Genomic DNA, 22,928 nt, shown 5'->3' on the forward strand with positions numbered 1-22,928 from the left:
TAAAGATATGTCAGAGTGTGGACTCATTTGTGTATAGGATCTTGGAAGTTCCTATTTAGGTGAGGCCAAATTGAATCAGGGTGGGCCTTACTCCATGTTACTGGAGTTCTTATAAGCAAAGGAAATTGGGCATGGAGGTAGAAGCCAAAAGTCAGCACACATGAGAGGAGCAGACACAAGGAGAAGCAGATTGCCATATGATGGGGACAGCAATGCAAGCTAAGGAATCCCGAGGGTTGTGACCAGTCAGCACCAGAATGCTACAGATTCCAGGAGAAAGCATGGTTGAGACCTTGATTTTGAATTTCTACCCTCCAAAACTGTGAGGCAATAAATTCCTGTTGCTTAAGTTAACCAGTATTGGTTACTTGTCCTAGCAGTCCTGGCAAACTAAGACTTTTCTCTTTTATCCTTCATGGTACCTACCACATGTTAAGTGCTCAATAAATAATGACTGAATTGATTAGCAAAAAGGGTCATTCCTAGATTAGGAAATAGGCCACCATACACATAAGAACTATAGAAATAAAGGGAGAGCAAGGCTTTCAAATCAGTATGTTTTGTACCAGGTTTCAAAATGAAGTCATTCTTGCCTCTTTGTCTCATACCTCACATCCAATCAATTATCAAATCCTGTTCACTTTACCTTCAACATATTCACAGAATCCAGTCACTTTGTACAACTAGCCTTGCCCTGGCTACTATCATCTCTTGTCTGGATTATTGTGATTTGATACATCTTCCTACCAGGTCTCTTGCCTTCATCCTCCCCTGCAGTCTCTATGCATCATGGTAGCTAGAGTAGCCCTTTAAAAAACATAAGTTAATCATGTCGCTCCTCTGCTTAAAACTCTGCAAGTTTTCCCTGTTTCATTCTTGACAATGGGTCTAAGAAATTCCACACAATCTGCTCCCCTTCCCACTAAGCCACCTCTTTGGTCCCCTCTCCAGCTGTCTTCCTTCTTACTCCTTTGTTCCGGCCACACTGGCCTTCTTGCACTTCGTCAGGTCTTTGGGTCTTTGCTTTTGTTCTTTCCTCTGGTTTGACCATTCTTCCCCTGATATCTACCTGGAATTTTCCATCAGGTTCTTCAGTCTTTGCTCACGGGTCACCTTCTCCATGAGGCTTACCTTGTCTAACTACTATAATATTTCAATTTGCCTCTTACTCTGCTCTACTTTTTCTTTTCTTTTCTTTTTTTTTCATAATACTTCTCACTTATGCTTATCATTCTTCATCTCTCTCCCCTTGTTAGAATGTTAACTTCACACGGGCAGACATCTTTGTCTGTTTTACTCAACAAATATTTCCTGAATGTGAATGAATGGAAGTTTAGCTCAACTGAGCTTTGAATTCGTTTCAGGTTTTGAAAACAAGGAGACACAAAGCGTTCACAATCACAGACCTCAAACTTCTAGCAAAATAAATCCTGTCAGACTGAAAAGCAAGATGAAGAACATTTTTGACTCTGAACCAAATAGTCTTAGGAAAACAAAAAACCTGTTAAATGCAATATGTTTGTTATCATTGCATTTGATCTACCTAACTGTACAATTCGCACTTAGGTTACACGTAATGATAGAGACCCTGCAACATTCCAAGGATGAGGTACTCTAACAGCTGTGTGAAATTAGAGATTCATTTCATAGGTTAGGTAAAAAAGAGGTGTTCAGGAGAAGGTTTAGGCCCATGGGGTCAAGAACCACACATCTGTTTTGTTTGCAGCGTATGCCCAGAAACTGGTAGTTAGGGATGCTCAATAAATATTTGTTAAATGAATCCATGAATGCAGGGTAAGGGCCCCTTATACCTTAATTTAACTTGTTAAGAAGTTTTTTTTTTTTATTATAGCAATAATATGTAATATTATTTAACCATATAAAATAGTGCAGGAAAACATTGTCAGACTTTTTTAATGCTTATTACTTCTTTTTGGAAGGACATAAGTTCTTTTAGATTTTTTATGGCTTTTTTTTTATTTGAAAAAACCTAAGTTAGGTTGTTTTATATGTGACTATAAATTTTACAATTGCACATAATTTTACTTTACTTATCATGCTTCTCTTTACTAGTGGGTGTTGCAAATTTCACCTATTAATAATAATAATAGTAATAATAATAACAATACATATCTGTCCTGGTATACCAGCATTTTCTTTTTTCCATATTCTACTTATTAGCTATTTAGGTTGGTGCCTACGAAATGTCCTCTGTAGTTACTCTTTCCCAGTATCTTCTGAATTATTTAAAAACATTTGTCAATACAAGGTGAAAAGCGTAATTACTATTGGAAATCTAAAGGGTTGTTTTCATTTTCACAGTTTCAACTTGAAGATGGTCATTTACTTTTTAATATATTAATTAAATGCATGAGTTATATTCTGTTTCTCCAAGGAATTCTTTGCACATTTTCCAAAAACAGAAACTCAGTTCTCTTCCACTAAGAGTAGAGTTGGCCCTTGTCTGTGATATGTGTTTGGATATCCTCAGTTCATGTTCAGTGGGAAGACATTATTCCAAATTGGAACGTCATTAATTTTGTCTGAGTAACAATCCAGTGTAAGCAATGAAAACTATGAAACATAACATTTCTGACAAATAAATGCAACAAGGGCCAGAAATATCTGGTAAACCCTTAATAATTTTTTATTTTAATAATAGATATAAGTGGACTAAAATTAGTGAATCAATTCTTTGCCTTGTTGTGTTTGAGTATGATTATTCTTAGGAGTAGTTTAAACATCTTGTAAATCATAATTAAGCCAATAATCTGCTCAAGCTTTTTTTTTTTAACAGAGATAATTACAAAGATAAACCTCTACTTAATTGCTGTCCATCCAAATGATCATGCATTCCAAGTCAAGGAGAACCAAATTTAAAATGTAATTGTTCTTAGCTCTCTACACCCACAAGTTTTATGAAACCAGAAGATCTGGTCCCAGGTAATGATTTCTGTACTATCATGGGTAAGAAAGTTTTTGATGAGCAAACATACAGTGATGATTTGTCATTTGTATCCTTAACAAAACTGCATAAATACATAAATGAGAAATACTCAGATTAGAAGGTTTTCATGTGACATTTTGAATTCCATGAAAGCAAAAGTCTAAATAGTAAAACAATAATAGTTTTAAGTTTAAGAGTCCTCCATGAACTGTATTCTCTCTGAAAGTTTTTGCCTGTTAAAAATTATATGAAGTAGTATAAAATATTTTATGTGAACAAGTGACTATTTTTTACACTGTAAAAGAATTTAGTGGTATGCTATAAAAAGAGCTGTTATTATGCCAGAAACATCCAAATACATGATATATATTTTAAGTATAACCATAAGTTGTTTCTTGAAACCAAAAATTCAAGAAACATCCAAGGGGCTACTCTGGAATAAGCCCACATTGCCCAGCCCAGCGGTATGGTGGCAAACAAGAACTAAGTCCCACAGATCATGCCATCCTAAGAAGATGACTTGGGAAAAACCTAGAAGGGGAGGAAAATCCCAAATCCTTTTCTCTTTTCAAAAGAAGAGCTTCGTTTATTTTCTCCATCATTCAGTGGTAGAGCTTATCCAGGAGAAGACAGTTGCCTCAAGGGTGTTGTTCAAGTGTAAATAAAATGCTTCCTACCTCAGACTTTCCCCAGTTTGTCAAGTCAAGAATGCATATTATTGGGCCTGATCTTATGGCCTAATAAATAAGAATCTTTTGGTGTAGGGCTTGTTACCTGAATTTGAATAATCACGCCAGAAGTTTTCTAAATCCTTAAGGTAGAAAAGCCTTGCCACTTCCTAGCTATGCAGATTTCAGCAAATTGCCTAAACTCTTTTAGCCTCATCATTCATATGTGGGTGATGATAGTACCTAGTCTATTGGTTAGTTTTGAGGATTAAATGGGGAATGTCTGTTAACTACTTAACCCAGTGCCTGCACATATTAAGCTCTTCAGGATCATTAGTTCTTCTCATTCTTCTTATTAAAATTAATACTGTAGTATCTGAAGGGTTAGTGCAATGGGAATTGAGTTTCTTTCCTAGGAAGCAGCAGTGATTTGAACTCATGCTTAGGATCTAATCTGAAATATGTACAGAAAGAAGTCTTCCTGAAGGGAGATTACTCATTTTACCATTAGTAAATAGAAGATGAAATCTTTAGAAAGCTTTACATAGAAAGACAATATCTTGGACTTTTGGTTCTGGCCAAAATGGAGTGGTTCCATTCCTCACAGGGCCTCCCTCTTGCAAGTGAAACACAGAGGATAGAAGAAAACAAGCATGTGTAGGGAAAGAAAGTGGACTTCCAAGGGATCTCAGGACTTGAGGAATGATACATTGGTGAGTCCTCTGGGTTTTCTTATTGTCTCTCATATATCTTAGACAGGGCACTGCAGGAGCCTCCAACCCAGACCACCAACAGGCACTGATGAAATAAACGTTAAGAGAAGCCTGTCCCTACTACCCAAAGGAATGGGGAAAAGTTAGATCAACAAAACCAAACATATTTTTTGGTAGTATCTGCCCTCCTCTAGTCAAGCACCAATGGGAAACACCTCCCCCACCACCCTGTGGTTTCAGTAGGGCCAAACAGGGAGCTGATCTTTCACTCCAGCCCATCCCCTGCAGAAGCAAGCAGTGGTGCTAATTCCCCCACCTGGAGGTGTCCATAGGTCCAAGGGGAGAACTGATTTTTCATCCCCCCATCCAGCAGATGCAAACAGTTTTCCTATTCCCTGCCAACATAGTGTCATGGAAGACCAGCCGTGAGCTGAGCATGTCACCCCCACCCAGCAGCAATGAGATTGAACAGGTTAATATAAGGTGGGGTATTCACCACTACGATTCACCCCTCCTCTCCTCTGTCCTACCCTCATTGTCAGCAAGTCCCAGTAGGGAGCTAAGTCAACACCCCCAACCTGCACCAACAAAGTAGTGTGATTCAGCTCTCTGATTCTCCCCTCCATGGTGTCAGTGGGGCCAAACAGAGAGCTGAGTTTACACCCCAACTTGAGACAACAAGTTGGTACCCACTTTTGCTGGGAAGATGTCAGCAGTTTCAAGGGGGAAGCAGATGTTCATTCCACCTATTTGCAATGAGGCAGTCTGAGAGAGTGCTCCATTTTTTCTGTGGTAGTGTTGGGAAACCCAGTGGGAAGCTGATCATACACACCCACCTAGCATTTGCACTATACTTCAACAGGTAGATTGAATGGGATCCAGACTCTCATATCATAATTTCAAAATGTCCTGGATGCCATAAAGAAACACACATCAGACCTATAAGTAGTAAAATCACAACTTAAATGAGAAAAGACCATGAACAGATGCCAACACCAAGATGAATCAGATATTGAATTATACGACATGCATTTTAAAGTAGCTACCATAAAAACACTTCAATAAGCAATTTCAAATTTTTGAAATAGATGAAAGAATAGAAAATCTCAGTAAAAACATAGAAGTTATTAAAAAGAACCAAATGAGAACTGTATAATTGAAAAATACAATAACAAATTTTTTAAAACTTACTGATGGGCTCACTAGTAGAGCAGAGATTATGGAGGATAGAATCAACACATTTGAGGACAAATCAATAGAATTTACCCACCTAACAAGAGAGAAATTAGACCAAAAATACCAAGAGCATATCAGAGACCTATAGGACAAAAACAAAAGTGCTAACATTCATGCCATTGGAATCTCAGTAGGAGGGGAAAGAAAATGAATAGGATCAAAAATGTATTCAATAAATAATGGCTGAAAATTTCTCAAATTTGATGAAAGACAAATGCACAGAGGAAGGAAGCTGAACAAACCACAAATAGGATAAACCCAAATTAATCCATGCCAAGACACATCATAATTGTGACAGTTAAGTTCATGTGTCAACTTGGCCAGATTACATTGTTCAGTTGTTTGGTCAAGTGGGTACTGGCCTGGTTGTTACTGTGAGGATATTTTGTGGACTTGAATCACCAGTAAATTGATTGTATCTATGGCTGATTATATCTATAATCAGCTGAGATTGCCTTCAACAAGGAGAGAAGTCTCATTTAATCAGCTGAAGGCCTTAAAAAGAGAAGTGATGATTTCAGCAGTCAGAAGGGAAAATTTCCATTTCTACTTCAGCCAGCCAGCCTCTCCTGCAAATTTATCGAAAACCTTCATCAGAGTTCCCAGCTAGAGGCCTACCTTAAAGAATTTGGACTTCTCCATCCCTACAATCGATTTAGACAATCCCTATGAAAAATCTCATAATATATATGAGATACACTATACTATTACATATTGTGTCAGTTCTTCTCTAGGGAACACTGACTGATAAACTTCTGAAATCTAAAGACAAAAAAAATCTTGAAAGCAGTTAGATAAAAATGACAATTTCCCTATAGGAAAAAAAAAACAACTGGAAGAATAGGGGATTTCTCATCAGAAACCATGGTTGCCAGAAGGAAGTGGCACATTTTTCAAGTACTGCAAGGCAAGAACTGTCAACCACGATTTATATTTCTGGCAGAAGTATCCTTCAGGAATGAAGGGGAAATCAAGACATTCTCATATGAAGAAACACTAAAAGAACTTATTGATAGTAAAACTACCCTTAAATTTTGGCTAAAGGTTTCATTTCCTGAACCATGCACCACCACACCCCCCCCAAAAAAAAAGTTGGCTAAAGGTGATATTCTAAAACAGAAAAGAACTGATAACAGAAGAAGGTTTTGAAATGCAGAAAGAAGATAAGAATATCAAAATGGGTAAAACAGGGGTAATTAAATACACTACTCTTATTGTCATGAGTTTTAAACATCATATTTGATGACTAAAGCACAATTATAATACCATTTGTTTTGCTCAACATATGTAGAGGAGATATTTTAGACAATTACACCATAAATAGGTAAAGGTAAAGGGACTTAAAGGGAGCTAATGTTTTTATACTTGGAGTATACATTGCTGACAGTTGTAGATGGTGTAAGTTATTTGTGTATAATGTAATACCTAGAGCAACCAGATGAAATCTATACAAAGTGTTACAATCAAAAATATTATATATAAATTAAAATGAAATTCTAAAAATGTTCAAGTATTTCATGCGAAGGCAAGAAAAGAAAAACAGAGGAAAGAAACAGAAAAATTAAAAAATATATAATAGCATTTATAAGTTGTAATGTATCCTTAATTACTTAAATGTAAATGGTCTAAATATACCAATTAAAAGGTAGAAATTGGCAGAAAGGATTACTTAAAATACATAATCCAATAACACGCTGTCTATAAGAAGCTCATTTTAAATGCAATGACATAGGTAGGTGGAAAGTTAAAGATTGAAAAAAAAAATCATGAAAACATTAACAAAAAACAGGGGTGACTATATTAATATTATATAAAGTAGACTTGAGGCCAAAGAGAATTACTAGAGACACAGAGGGGGATTTAATAACAATGAAATGACCAATCCATCAGAAATACCCACTTGTTCTAAATATGTACCCACCAAGCAACATGGCCCCAAATTACATGAAATGAAAGTAATGATGACAGGAAGAGCAAATGTAATTTATTATTAGAGATTTTAACAATCCACCCTGCAATTGACAGAATTATGAAACAGAAAGTCAGCAAGGATTAAGAAGACCTGAACAGCCTGCAGTGAAATGCATAGAACACTCCACCACCAACAAGAACCGATACACATTTTGTTTCACATGCCTATGCAATATTCACCTATGTAGACCTATTCAAGGCCACAAATGAAATCTTAAAAAATTTAAAAGAATTGAAATCTGTAATAAATATTCCAACTCCATTTTTGATATTTCACTACTGACATCTTTTAAGCCTGATTCCCATTCTTTTCCCTCTTACCCACATCTGGGCAAGCTAATAATCAAGTGGTGCCAGTGAGAAAGTCCAGCCACAGAAGCCCCAGCCCACATGCATGGACTACATAGCCACTACAATAAGACAAGAAAAAAAAAAATAAAAGGCATATAGGTTAGAAAGGAAGAAATAAAATGTTTCTATTTTCAGATGGCTGATAGTCTCTATTCAGAAAATCAAAAGTAATCTACAAAAACTAGTAAGTCAGTTGAGCAAAGTTGAAGGGTATAAAAGAAACTCAGGAAAAACAAACTACCACCTCTCTATATACTAACAACAAAAATGTGTAAACTTAAATTTAACAAAAGATAATACTTTTAACAAGTGCTCCAAAGAAATTAAATAGGTATAAACTTAACAAAACATGTATGGACTCAGTATGCTGAAAATTACAAAATGTTGATGGAACAGATCAATTAAGACCTATCTAAATAGATTTGTGGTAACAGATTGGAAGACTTAACATTGTAAACTTGTCAGTCCTCCCTAAATTGATCATCATGGTAAACGCAACTACTAGCAAAATCCCAGCAAGTTTTTATTATAGACAAAGACTGATTTAGTTTCCTAAAGCCGCCAGAATGCAACACAGCAGAGATAGATAAGCTTTTGATAAGGGGATTTATTTAGTTACAAATTTATAGCTCTTCAGAGGAAAGACAGCTAGCTTTCATCTGAGTTTCTCTGTCACATGGGAACATGGGAAGGCACATGGCAATGACTGCTGGCCTTCTCTCCTGGCTTCTGAGTTCCAATGGCTTTCCCAGGGTGATTCCTTTCTACATCTCCAAACATCTGGGCTGAGCTGCAAGAGCTGAAATGAGGTATGCTGACCTGCCAAGCTGTGCTGAGCTCTCTTCTTACATCTCTCTTTTAAGCCTCCAGCTAATTAAATTAGCTATCACCTCCCCTTAGCTGACTGCAGTTGTAATTAGTCATAGATTAGTTTTACATGCTAATGATTCAAGTCCACAGCAACAGAACTAGGCACCATCACCCGGCCAAATTGACATCTGAACCTAACTATCACATAGGCAAACTTACTCTAAATTTTATATGGAAAGGCATTGTAACTAGAACAGCAAAAAACAATTTTGAAAAAGAAGACTAAAGTGGAGAAATCAACTCTACCCAATGTTAAGGCTTACTATACAGCTATAGTAATCCAGACAATGTGGTATTAGTGGACGAATAGAAAATTCAATCAATGGGACATAATAGTGAACCAAGAAATAGACCTATAAAGATATGTTCAACTGATGTTTGGAAAAGGTGCAAAAACAGTTCAATGGAGGAAAGACAACCTTTTCAATAAATGATGCTGAAGCAATTGCACAACTGTAAGCCAAAACAAACAAACAAACCCTCAACCCATGTCTCACACCATATACAAAAATGAACTCAAAATGCATCACAGAATTAAATATAAAATGTAAAACTACTCAGTTTTTAGAATAAAAGCATAGGAGAAAATATTTGGGATCTAGGGCTATGCAAAGAGTTCTTAGATTCACACAATTCATAAAAGAAAAAATTGATAAACTGAATCAAAATTTAAAATGTTTATCCTGTGAAAGACCATGTTAAGAGGATGAAAAGTCAAACTACAGGCTGTGAGAAAATATTTGGAAATTACATATCTGACAAAGGACTAGTATCTGGAATATATTTCAAAAACTCTTAAAACTCAACAGTAAATATCAAATAAGCCAATTAGAAAACAGGAAAAAGACATACACAGACATTTCTCTGAAGAGAATATACAGATGGCTAATAAGCACATTAAGTGATGCTCAACATACTTAGTCATTAAATAGATGCAAATTAAAACTACAATGAGATATTACTACACACATTTCAGGATGGCTAAACTAAGGAATGATGATGACACCAAATGCTGTACTGCCCATACATAGCTAGTGGGAATGTACAGTGGCTTTGGAAATGAGTATTGCAACTTCTTTCAAAATTACACATGTGTTTACCACATGACACAGCAATTGTACTTCAGGACATTTATCCCAGATAAATGAAAACTTAAGTTCATCCTGAAACCTCTTCATGAAAGTTCATAAGTAGCTTTACTTGAAATAGCAAAAACTGGAAACAACACAAATGTCCTTCAAGAGCTGAAGAGAAGTTAAACTTTGTGACATCCATAGCATGGAATACTTTTAAGCAATAAAAAGAAATGAAACATTGATAAAGCAACACTTGGATGGAGCTCAAGGAAATTACACTGTTATCAAAGCATAAAGCAAAAGTTACATACCGTATGACTCCATTTATATAACATTCTTGAATGAACACATTATAGAGATGGAGGACCATTAGTGGTTGACAAGGAAAGGATGGATGGGGGAGGGATGGAGGAGGCTGTGTTTATTATTGGATAACTGAGGTATTCTTGATATGGACCCATTCTGTATATTGACTGTGGTGTCCAACACACAAATCAACACATAATAAAATTTTGTAGAACTAAATACACATGCACACCCATAAATGACTGGATGCAAAAGTGCTGATATATGAAGAAGGTCTGAGCATTGCATCATTTAGTTTCCTGTCTGTGATATACCACAGTTGTTCAAAATGTTAACATTGGGGGTAAATGGGTAAAGGGATTATTTCTTGCAACTGCATGTGAATCTACAATTATCTCAGAAGATGTTTTTAAAAAGCTATAAAAAGACAAAAGAAACAAACAATAGTGATAAATTACATTTGATTAATGTTTTTCATCTTTTACGATGTATCTTTCCTATCTAAAATCTCAACTCAGTAAAACAGATTTGCCCAAAAGGAAAAATATTGATTTCCCTAACATAAATGGATAGATCTTGAAAAAGGATAACAGAGAAAATTACTTATTTCAGGTAAATTGCTTATACCTGAAACAGAGGGCTTAATAATAGGATAACTGAGACTTGCATTGGGTCAACTTTACTTCAAATCACAAAAGAGGTTAATACTTTATAAAGTGTTAAAACCAAATGAGAATAAACAATTATTAAATATGTTCCTCTGCCGAAATGTTGTACCAAAATTAAATGTCATGTTCCAGGTGCTCAAAGTATAGGTTTATCTTGTCCTTTATATTATACCTCCATTTTTTATTTTTTATTTTTCTTTTTTGCATGGGCAGGCACCAGGAATCGAACCCGGATCTTCCACAGGGCAGGCAAGAATTCTGCCACTGTGCTATCATCACCCACCCTATACCTACCTCAATTTTAATAAACTAAAATCATAAGATCTCTGTCGGCCACTCCACCAATCTATTTACTTGTATTGCATTTTTAGTTAAATAAAACCCAGCAATATGTTTAATGTGACCCATTGCTCCAGCTAATTGGAAACATTTTACATCCAGATTCAAACAATATACCAATGGAGTGGACCATCAGCCTACTTTAAAACACTCTGATGGCAAATTCATTAATCTTCTTGGTTTTATATCAGATGAAAACGTGAGGCCTCCCACATCTTTCTTCAGGTAACTGATCAAAATGTTGACAATATCGACCAAGGATGTGGCCTTGGAAAACTCTTACCACCATCCACCCCCAGGCCAATAACTATCATAGTTTAGATTTAACCATTCATAAATCAGTCCAACTGAACTAGTAGCCAGTTCATGCTTCTCTGTTTTGCCCACAAAAACATATATCATCATCTAGATTTTTATTGAATTTCCAACAATATGCTTGGCCTTTCCCAGAAAGTTAAAAGCAGATGCTGGAATTTTTGAGTTTAAGATTATTTGGAGGCTTCTACACTACAGAAGGGAACTCACCAACCCCAGAGAAATGAAGGCTACACTTAGAGTCTTGGCACCCACTGTGGGCAACTCTATGCATTTCATGTTAAAACAATACTGGAAACAACCTTTAATGATTCTATAGATTTTCAAACAATAACAAAGGGTGGGGGCCTGCTTAGACAAATTCTAACGAGTCTAGTATTTGCCACAGTCCTCCAACAAATGCACCTCTTATACAAAACTATTTGAACTGGCTGTGGGAGTAGAGAACTCAGTGTTCTAAATACTTCTTTCACCACTGTCCAGCTGGGATGCTTTAGAACCAAATCTCTTCCTGACTCATTCAATCTAGACACAAATAGAGGAAAATTTGCAGCACCTGATCTCAAAGCAGGTGGCTTCGCATTAATGGTACTGCAGGTGGCAAGGTCCTAAAGGAAGGGTCCTAGAGAAATATTTCAGGAACTGATTATTTTTAATGTCCCTAAGAACTTGAAAATGGTTCATGTTCCATGATTTCACTTTTCAAAAGATAAAATGCTGCAGCCTGGATCTTTCAAATAGAGAATCTGGCAAATTCACTAGTAAGTTTCTGAACACATGTTGTAATGGCAGATTATTAAATAAGCTACCTTTTCCTGCAGAAAATAGAGTCATTGAAACGGAATCAGTTAAGTCCACTTTGACTTTCCATGTAGGGAGCTTTATGTCACAGACTTGGGAGAAACAAATTCAGCAGGTAGGAGACAAAATGTTTTCCAAAATGGGGAGCCTTCTAGTTGATGTTTCTTATTTATTCAGGGTTTCAGAACTGCAACCCATCTGAGCTCAACATTCTTACATGCAAAATTTAAAGGTTTCTTCCCTCCTTTCAGTAATCTGAAACAAAAAAGCAATCTATTTGATTATTATTATGATGTAAAAAATGAATGAGTATTTGCTGGGTTCTTTTCCATACTTATTTCCAGTGGGACAAAAGAAAGCATGACCTGCTGGAAGTAAAGATTTATAGAAGGGGAGAGTGTTCAGCTGACATACAACATTGTCTGGGGATGCAGGGCCCAAGCAGAAAGCTCAGTGGAGCAGTCCAGAGCAGGATGCAGACAGGGAGGGACTGAAGAAGGAGAGAACAGATACAAAAAAAATCTGGAATCTGAGTAATTTGCCTAAATAATAAAGATTCTATGTCTTATCATACTAATATACTTAATATGTACATTGACCATCTCCTTCCTTATTGTTTTAGACAATGTCTCCTCACTTAAAAAAAAATTGTCTTTTAAAAATCATATTAACTCTTCTATTTACTTTCCAACTTTTGTGTCCCCTTGATTAAATAAAAAACCAAAAAATAAAAAATAAAAAAAAAGTGTGGAACAGAGTGGGATCTGAAATCCTTCTCTTCAGATAGCTCTCCATTGCAGGGTGTGCAAACCAAGATAGTTGATAAATAGAAGACTGTAGTTATTTCTCTTAGCTGTTCTGTCCCAGAGCACCAAAAATATTAATTTTGGAGGACACACAGCCAAATATGCATGAAACATACACATTGCTGAGTGTAATATTAGTGCAGCATTGGACAGGATGCAGAGTTATCCTCTTTTCACAATCATATAACATTAGATGCTCACAACAACCCTATGAAGTGGAGGGTAATTATTATTATTCCCATTTGACATAAAAAGACAATAAGATACCAAGAGGCTGTGCATTGCTTAGAATTATCCCCCAATAAGGGAGTGAAGCAAGGACAAGGGTGATCTAATTCCTGTTCTGGACACATTTCACCACTCTGCACTGCTACCCCTTTCATCAGTAATCTCAGGGGATATCAAGAGACATGCTGGGACATCCACACATCTGCAAGCTTGCCCCTTCTGCACAGTGACTGCTTCCCTACTGCTCGGACACATCCTTCTCTCATTACTCTGCCTGCTCCCATTACTGTACCACATCAGAGGAGACCCCACCATGGGCTTCTCTCCTGAAACTGGAGCCACATGTTTCCTGTACACATGTTCTAAGCACAAGCTATTGCTCTCCCAGAGAACTTCTCCACTGGAGAGCCCTGGAGCCTTCTGGAGCGTCTCTGCCAGCGTCAGAGCTTCACCTCTCCTTCCTTAAAATGCCCAGTACAGTTCCCTTCCCTTAAAGCCTACAACCAGCCCTGTTGAATTCATGCTGGGGGTGTGGGGTATGGGGGGTAAGCAGAGTCCTACACCCAGAGACAGGACCTTGAAGGGGATAATGTGAGCAGATTGTTTTGGTGTCCTCAGCTGGAACTCAAAATTGCATTTTCCCAGAGAATCCAGGTGACTGATGCTGACTTGCTCATTAGGTTCAATAATTCTGTGAGTGGTATCTTGGCTGGACATTTCCATTATACAGAACTCCATGGATGACCCCAAGACCCTATCCATCATTGATAATATTGCTTCAGTGGGGAAATCTGTTTCAAGTTTCACATGACAGCCCTTCAAAGAAGTTCTAGCAAACAAACCCATTTGCAAGTTGGGCACCGTCTGTCTCCCAGCACTGGCTGTCCTCCCACTCGCTCTCTTCGACCTAACCTGTTTTCCTCTGGCCAACTTCTGGGTGGCCCATGAAAGCTATTGCTCTTAGGAGACCTCAGCAGGCATAAGCGATGAGTAGAAGGTGAAAGTTCTGGGGAAAGGTCCCTGCAGCCGAGGGAGGGAGTGAGAAGAGGGAAGAAGGCAGAGCTGGAATCACACAGAAGACAGCAAATGTTGGGTAAGCCTATGCTGCTGACGGGTTACAGGAGAGAAAGCCTTTTACGGGAATCTGAGAGGCAACATTTAGGCAGACAGGGTGGGTGTAATAAAGAAAGCACTGGCAGGCCTGGGGTTCATTCTCTCACTTTTTAGAAATGGTGATTTTGAGCTAAACCTTTAAGCGTTCTCTTCTCTAAAATGGAGATAATGTTTACTTCTCAGCCTGCTTAAGAAGATCACAGTAAATGTATGAATATGACTAGTACGATCCTTGGCAACTTAGATAGTTCAAAGTTGCTTTCCTTGCTCTCCTCCTTCATGGAGTACAGAGTGCTATAGGGACAAGATTAAACAGAAATGGATTCGCATTCCAGTTGCAGAATCTATAGCAATGAGGGGTCTGGGCAAACTCTCTGGGCCTCAGTCATTTGTACTGTCATGTTGTTACTTCCTCAGAGAGTTGTTCTGGGGAGTAAATGAATTGAAGCATATGTGATGCCTGGAAGCAGCTAATTTTCCATAAACATTATTAATTCAACCAAGCTGTGTTGAGCTCCCACTAGGTGCCAGCCATGGGACTAGAAAATTGAATCGGGGTAAGAGAAGAAAAAAACACAATGTTGTTACTTTAGATAGGGTGACAGTTTGAATAGGTGACATCTGAGTGTAGACGTGAAGGAAGAGGGGGATGCAGAAATATCTGGGTAAAGAGGTGTCCCAGCAGAGGGAGAAGCAAGAGTGAAGGTCAGATCACAGAAGCACACTTGGGTCTGAAGGAGGAACAGCAAGAAATTCATTGTGACCATAGTGGAGAGAGCAGGGAAAGATGAACATCGAAGGGAACCATTTCAGTATACTTCACTGACCACAGAAAGGATTTTCTACTTAGTTCTAAGAACACCAAAGCCCTTGGAGGGTTTTGAGCAGAGTAGTTGAGGTTTTTAAAGAAGCCACATGGAGAACAGATGGCATTGGTCCAGGCCAGAGATGATGGTACTCGGCCCAGGGTGGTAGCAGTGGAGGTGCTGAGATGAACTTGGATTTTTTTAAAAAAATTTTTAAAAAATTAAAAAAAAATTTTTTTTAAAAATTTAAGAAATATACACACACACACAATCCAACCATATTACACAATCAGTGGCTCACAATATCATCACATAGTTGTGTTTTCTGCACCATGATCATTTTTAGAACACTTGCATCACTCCAGAAAAATTCATTTTGATTTGATATTTATTTTGAATTTAAAGCCAAGAGGATTTGCTGATGGATTAGTTGTGGAGTGTGAGGGAATGGAAGGAGCTGAGGAAGAAATTGCTGTTTTTGTTCTAAAGGTTTTGCTCTTTACTGTGATGGGGAACACTATGGGAGAAATAGGTTTGGGGCTGAAATCAGTATTCTATTTTTAGCAGGTTGCATTTGAGATAACATTGGGTGTCTGCAGAGATGGAATGAGTAAGGGCAGGAGCCTAGGCCTGGAGGGAGAAACTGTGCAGGCTTCAGCAGAGGGACAAATTAAAGTCCCAGGCCCAGCTGCAGATGTGGGGGAGTGGACATAGAGAAAAGGAAGAGGACTGTTCTCTGGGACCCTGCAACATTTAAAGGTCTTGGGAAGGAGATGCTCCATCAATGGGAATTGAGAAGACATATCCTTTGGTGAGAGGGCAGAGAGGACTTCCAGTGAAATTTCTGCATGCTGCTTCTTTTGGTTATTGTTTTCTTTCATTTTGCTTTTTTTTAAAAAAAAAAAATTAATTATGGAATAATTCAAACATACTGAATACCAAAAATAAAATAACTGACACCTACACACCCTCCACAGAAATTGTTAACTTGTGTGCATTTTGCCACATTGCTATATTTGTTTCAGATACAACTAAAGTCATGTTCCTTCTACCCCAACTGCCTTTCCTCTCCAGGGGTTTTGTTGAGTTCATGAGAACACTTCCTGACAGGCGGTAAGTTCCTAATAAAAGTTAGGTACTGTGGTTGTGCTAGCTGTTACCATTATTATGTTGCTGCATATCCTTCTCACGCATATTGTAATTAAAAAAAAATTTCTCCAAATACTCTCATCCCTGGTCATCTCTAATCTGCTTTCTATCTCAGTGAATTTGCTATTTCTCGTCACCTTTTCTAATTGACATCATAAATCTTTGCCCTTAGGTGCTTGCTTATTTCTCTGAGCATAATGTTTCACGGTTCTTCCATGGCAGCATGTCTCAGAACTTCATTCTTTCTTGTGGCTGCATAACATTCCATTGTGTATATCACCACTGATTTTTACCATTCACTTATTGATGGACACTAGGTTTGCTTCCATCTTTTGGCTACTGTGAAGATCAGTGCTATAAACCTTGTTGTACAGTATCTGTTTGAGACCCTGGTTTCACTCTCTTTGGGCATATATCTGGAAGTGGGGTTGCCAGGTCATATGGTGGCCCATCCATTTTTAAACTTTTACTATTATACTATCCCTAGTTCTGTTTTGTATATATTAGTTTGCAATGGGCTTTGTTTGTTCAACATTGTGTTCTTGAGAAAGCCATTTTTATCTGAGTCAGACACAGTCTATAAAATAGGGGTACTATGAGAAGGAAGCAAAATCTTTGCAAAAGGAGTAGACTGAGGGTGCTTTGGAAGTCTTGACATGCAAGCCATTCTCTTACCCCTTCCATCCTTTAATTCCTCCTCAACTGTGCAGCAATATAGGAGCGAGAAGAAAGGAACATTCCATGTTTTCGCTTCATTAGATGTTAGCATCAAAGATGCTCAGGTCAGGAAGTAACCCTAAAGACCATCTGGCCCTACAGTACCGTCAACTCCGTCCACTGCTTGATTCCCAACAACGAGCTATAAAGAGAGTGATGGAGTCCTCACCAAAAAGGAGTTAATGAATCCAGTCTTGCTTTCCAGAAAAACCCACCCAGCTTCCTGGGATTTGAAAGTATCCATTAATTGACAAGTGTGCTGGTTTGAAACTGTTGTGTACCCCAGAAAAGCTAGGTTTTTAAATCTTGCTTCAGTATGGCTAGGTAGGATCTCTTTCAGCAACTTGTTTCCATGGAGCTGTGACCCACCCAATTGTGGGTGAGACCTTTTGATTAGGTGGTTTCCATAGAGGTGTGAACCCTCCCATTCAAGGTGGGGTACTTACTAGAGCCCTTTAAGAGGGAACCATTTTGGAAAAAGTTTCAGAACTGATACAGACTAGAGACCTTTGGAGATGCAGAAAGGAAAGGAAACCCCCCTAGGGAAGCCATTGGAAAGGAGAAGAGAAGCCAGGAGAGAAAACTAACAGACATCACCACGTGCCTTCCCAGCTGACAGAGAAACTCTGAATGTCATCAGCCCATTCTTGAGTCAAGGTATCTTGTCCTGGATGCCTTAGTTTGGACTATTTTTATGGTCTTAGAACTGTAAGCTTGCAACTTAATGAACTCCCTTTTCAAAAGCCACTCCATCTCTGGTATATTGCATTCCTGCAGCTTTAACAAACAAGAAGTATATTCACTTCTGCGAGCAATGTAAAACTGTACATTTCAACTGATCTTGCTGGCTACTTTTATTTTCCTGCTCTCTCATTCTCCAACTATCTGTTTTATTTTTATTTCCTATTCTTAACAGAACAGGCAATGTCTGGATTTAAACTCCAAAGAGATAAGGGTAGTTAGAGGCTCCAGGCCTGAATTTTGAAGTGGCAACTTGACCAATATCATTGTGGAGCTTAAAGTTAGAGGACAGGTTTGGTTTTCAAGACCCCGCTGTCAGCTTTGACAGAGCAGACAATGTCAGTGCTGGCAGTATCAAAGCCAAACACATGCCAGCCACTCAGAGGACAAACGAGTCCCCCTGTGTGGTTGGCTGGTCTCCAAGGTGTGAGAATGCTTCGCTTTTGCTGCTTTGAGGTATAAGGACTTGGGACTTTGTTTTCTTTTGCCAGCCTTGCTCAGGACCAAAGGCAAGTGGGATGGCTAAAATGTCCACTTCCCTGGGGGGTGGGCAAGAGGGTTGCTGATCCTGCCTCCCAGCTATGGAGATGAGGAGAGGATCAGGACCAGAACTTCACTCTGAGACACACCCTTGAGGAGGAAAGATCCTCGCAATTAGTAGCAGATCCAAGCTTCCTTTGCCCAACCTTTCCTTGGAATTAAAAGCTGTGTACATTTCAGCTGAACAACAGAATGGCCTGGGAGCGCTAAATCAGAATCACATTGATGCCGGTGCACAGAGAAAACAGCATTTCCGTCTGTAAATGTGGGCAGCTCAGTTTGTCCCTTGTTTGTGACCCGCATCAGCCTCTTCCCTCCCTCCCTCCTCCCTACACCACATAAGTCTTCTCTCTTCTTTTCCCAGGCCCTGATCTTAAAGCAACAGGTGCCTGCTCAGGATGGAATTTCCCCACAGTGGAAGTTCTCAGTACACAGGCAACATCTCCCACCCACACACCCCATCACCTCTGATCCTTTGCCATTTGCACTTGTGGGTTTTCATTTGACCTGATCTTCTGAGTTTGCTCCAGAATCTGTGTTTTTCTTTCCTATGCTTTTTCCCTTTCCCCACCCTGCTTTTTTAGGGTGGCCCACATTTACTGAGCTTCTTCCTTTGTTTGTGTGAGAGATTCCTTTTAATTCAACTGTTGTATTTTTTTTTAAATTGCGCATGATACAAAGACTTGAATCAAAAAAAAAAAAAAAAAATGCCAAAAGCAAAATAAGATAGGAAAATCTAGAGGATTTGGGAGTGAGGGAAAGCAAATTTGCCTCCCAGTTGTCCAAACCTCAAATACACTTATTTTCTTGACCAAATTCTTAGTTACTTACCATATTTCTCAGATTCTGTGCTTTATGGGGTAGGCGAAGGCTCTTTCCATACCAGCAGTTACTCAGTACTTAAAAGGAATACCCTTTCCTCTTCTAGCTGTGCACTTGTTGCTGATGGTGGAAAGGCAGAGCACTCAAGAGGCCAAACTCTCCACACACAGGGGGCCATTCCTTACGAAGACAGACGCTTTGGGAGTGATTCAAAAACAACCCCAAATTCGGAATTAACAGCATTCCCCACGTACTATTTAAATGGTAATTCTTTATCTTGAGCTGTGTGTTTTCTGAAAACCATATCTCCAGCCTGCAGCAAGCCTGGGCTTTAGCCATGGGGCCCAGAGGTTTAGCTTCTTCATCCAACACTTGCAAAATGTTTATAGCAAACTCAAATACCTTCCACAGCTTACTCCGATTCTCCATCTGATTTTTCCACCAGCTGTTCCCTTCCTGATTCATTGCGCAGATTTCTTTCTAATGTAGTGTATATTCCCTGGTTACCTCCATAATGCTAGTTCTTACAGGTGTGTAGCATGCTTGTAATGCTTGTTCATACACTCCCAGGGAAAAAAAATCATAAAACTACAATCGTACGTGTAATTTTTCTGAATACTAAATGCTTTGCCCTAAACTTTAAGATACTATATCAGTTGAAGGATTCCAGGAATTACTTCACCTCATGTATATGTACCTGCTATAGATTATATCAAATTAATTTCAAAGCCAGCTGTTATTTTTGCTAAAAGTAATCTTGGATGGTGTGCTTCCCCCAACTACCATTTAAAACTTAGAGACAACTGGCTGTGCAACCTGAGGATTTAAAAAGATACAGCTATACGGTGTTTGGATTATTTATTATGATTTTACATTTTGAGCTTAAATGTCCTTCTTAGTAATAGTCCCTACAGGCACTTAAAAAATGAACTTTTAGGGAAAAGTACATAGTGTTGAAACTTTTGGATAACCTATCTTTTCCTTATTTTTTCATATATAGTCATTTGGTCACCTCTACAGCAATGCCAACATTTAAAGGCAGCTTCCAACACTATGGGGGCTTGATGGAGGTTCTAGCTGGGATACCAGTTCCTATGTAGTCTTGACCTAAGAACAGGCCTCCTTTGATGGGTAAAGCTGCATGTTTTGACTTTCAGCCAGCTGGGGTAAGGATGTACATGTCAGGGAGCATGGAACACCTGCCCGGGCTACTTAAGGGCCAGAGTCCATTCCGACATGTCTCCTACGAAGTGAACCCATATTAGACTCTACCCTCCATTCTGCCTAATTCATGTGGAGTATTAGTACTTTAAAGAAGTCCGTGTTTTCTTTTTTTAATTTTAATTTTTTGCTTTTTTTTTTTTTTGCATATAATTGGCATAGTGAAGATACATAATATACCAAAGGAAAAAAAAGTGAAATCTCCAGCCTATGCCACATACTTCAAATTAGATTACCTCTGAAAATTAAAAACCTTAGAAATGTTCTTTTCTCAAGCACTAGAAAGAAACAAATAATAAGTATATATATTCAAACTCTTATAAACGAATGCTAAAAAGAAGGCAGCTAGTGTTACAACAAGGGCAAGACCTCACCTGTATGTGTTTTAGGACTCTTCTATCTGCCACATTTGATGAAAGAACTACCACGTCAGAGACAATGCCATGCATTCACCAACTACAATTTATTTTCCTTCTGGACATACGGGAGAACTACCATCATCAGGTTTCCTTTGCAATCAATTTTGGGCCACTAGTCTGAATTCTGCATAATGGAACATGAGTGAGAAACTTGTATGCTAACTTCTAAGGCCTGGCCACAACCCCTCTTTCCCCCCAAATTTTGTGATATTTCTCCTCCTCTTCCACATTGGCCTTAGGACCACACGTATTGAAGATGGTGGCATTATAAGACAGGAACAGCCTGGCATGCTGAAAGGCTGCATGAGAGTATGTCCTCACACACAACTTTACAAATCCTTTTTTTCAGCTTTGAAATGGCAAACAGGCCTGTCAACAAAGAGTCCTTTGGTTTTAAGAATATCAATCAACTTTATAGCCATGGACAAAGTTCTTTGCTTAGGAACATTTATTTGAACAAGGAATATGTTTTGCTCTCTCCAGTGTGGTGAAGTTAAGGATATAGTTAGCTACATGTGATGAATCTGAATAAGAGGAATGAAGAGATGTTTTTATCTACTCTTCACTGCCATTTTCTCTTTCCAATTTCCTCTTCTATGAATTGTTGCATTAAACTTGCAACTACCCAGTTAAGACCACTGGAGTGTGATTCTTTTATCCTCAGGAAATGTTGGTTATCATTTAGTAACACAGTTATAAACCAGGAAACAAATTGGCTTTAACTCTGTCGAGCCACATAAGGGCAATTGCATGGGATTAGAACAGCTACCTGGTGCTTTCCTTAGTCCATAGTTATTTGAATTCCAGATCTGAAATTTAAAGGAAATGAAATTTTAAATATAAATGCCACCTTTTAATTCCACTTCAAATAATGTACTGCTTCTTAAATAGATAAAAATATGTACAAATAAAAAGAAGAATAAGAGGAGAGGAGAAGAAAGGCAAGGAAAGGATAGGAGAGGAGAGGGGAAGGGACAGGAGGGGAAGGGAGGGGTGGAAAAGAGAATTTGTAAGACCCCAAAACTGAAAATGAAGACCTTACATGTTTACAAAATCTGTCCCTTCCAACTCATATTTGAAAGAAGCAATATAGTATAGTAGATTTGTGGAGAAAAAGCAACCATGGAAGGAGAAATTTCATTTGCTAAGTACAAATGTACAACTACAGTTTCTACCTTCATTCTCCAGTATTAGATTTTGAAATCCCCACAGTAGGAAATCCACTTGAAATATGTTTGCCAGTGGAACCATTTTCAAATAAAAAGATCTCAGTGCTTCTGATACATGCATGTGGAAAAGACTGTTCTTAACCTAGGATGTTAAGAGAGGAACCTGGTGGTAATTTGTCAGTGATAGAAGAGAAATTGGTATGTTTTTAAACAAAGGTTCTATTTTTAAGACTTAATTGATTTATCCAGTGGGATTATTTCTGGTATTAAAATTTTTAAAAGGGGTTGTTCCAAGAAATTCAGACAGGATGTATGGTAAAAATCATCACTAATGTGATGTAACAGAAGCAAATATTTATTGATGCAAAATAAGAAGCTCTAGAATGTCTGGGGGCTTGCCTGCTACGGTAGTGACTTATGAGAAACATCACAACCAAAGGTCTGCTTTTGGCTTTTCCTTGCAGCCAAAGAAATAAACACAACCCTTAGAGTCATTAGAGCATCCAAGAAGACTCATAACCTATCCCTTGGGCTCATTTGGTCATACTCCTCCTACTGATTCTTCACTTTCTCTGACCTTTCTCCCACTCTTCCTCTTTCCTTATTCCCAGTTGTCTTCCTAGCTGCCCACTCCCACAGTATTTCTCAGTTTCTTTAACACTCTCACTTTCATTTTAGTCCTTTTCCATTCACCTCTCTCTCAGAATTTCTCTGCGTCCAAGAATATCAGGCTGTTTCACATAGGTGAGTCCACTGCTGAGTGCAAATATGGTTAAGGTAATTGAGGATGGTCTTCTGACTCCCTTCCAATTCCTTAAGGAATATACCCTATCAATCATCTTCTCCCCAATGTATGAATTCTTCTTTTCTCCCTACTTTCCCTCCTGTATCTATGTTAATATGCTGATGTATCTTATAAATCAAAGAACAATCTAG

General features: G+C 38.2%; 1 protein-coding gene across 2 annotated transcripts in view; it reads right to left on the bottom strand.

Annotated features, from left to right (window-relative positions):
- SUGCT (succinyl-CoA:glutarate-CoA transferase) overlaps nt 1–22,928 on the bottom strand; it is an 878,065-nt gene that overhangs the window by 14,418 nt on the left and 840,719 nt on the right. The window contains exon 14 of one of the 2 annotated variants that reach the window (XM_077119444.1): nt 21,149–21,632. The exons of the other annotated variant lie outside the window; for it this stretch is intronic. Within the exon in view, the coding sequence (XP_076975559.1) occupies nt 21,616–21,632 (17 nt within the window). The 3' untranslated portion in view covers nt 21,149–21,615. Of the gene's footprint in view, nt 1–21,148; nt 21,633–22,928 lie in introns of those variants that run through there. 2 annotated transcript variants of the gene reach the window in all.

The sequence above is a fragment of the Tamandua tetradactyla genome, chromosome 1 (assembly GCF_023851605.1).
Source record: "Tamandua tetradactyla isolate mTamTet1 chromosome 1, mTamTet1.pri, whole genome shotgun sequence".
Taxonomy (NCBI): domain Eukaryota; kingdom Metazoa; phylum Chordata; class Mammalia; order Pilosa; family Myrmecophagidae; genus Tamandua; species Tamandua tetradactyla.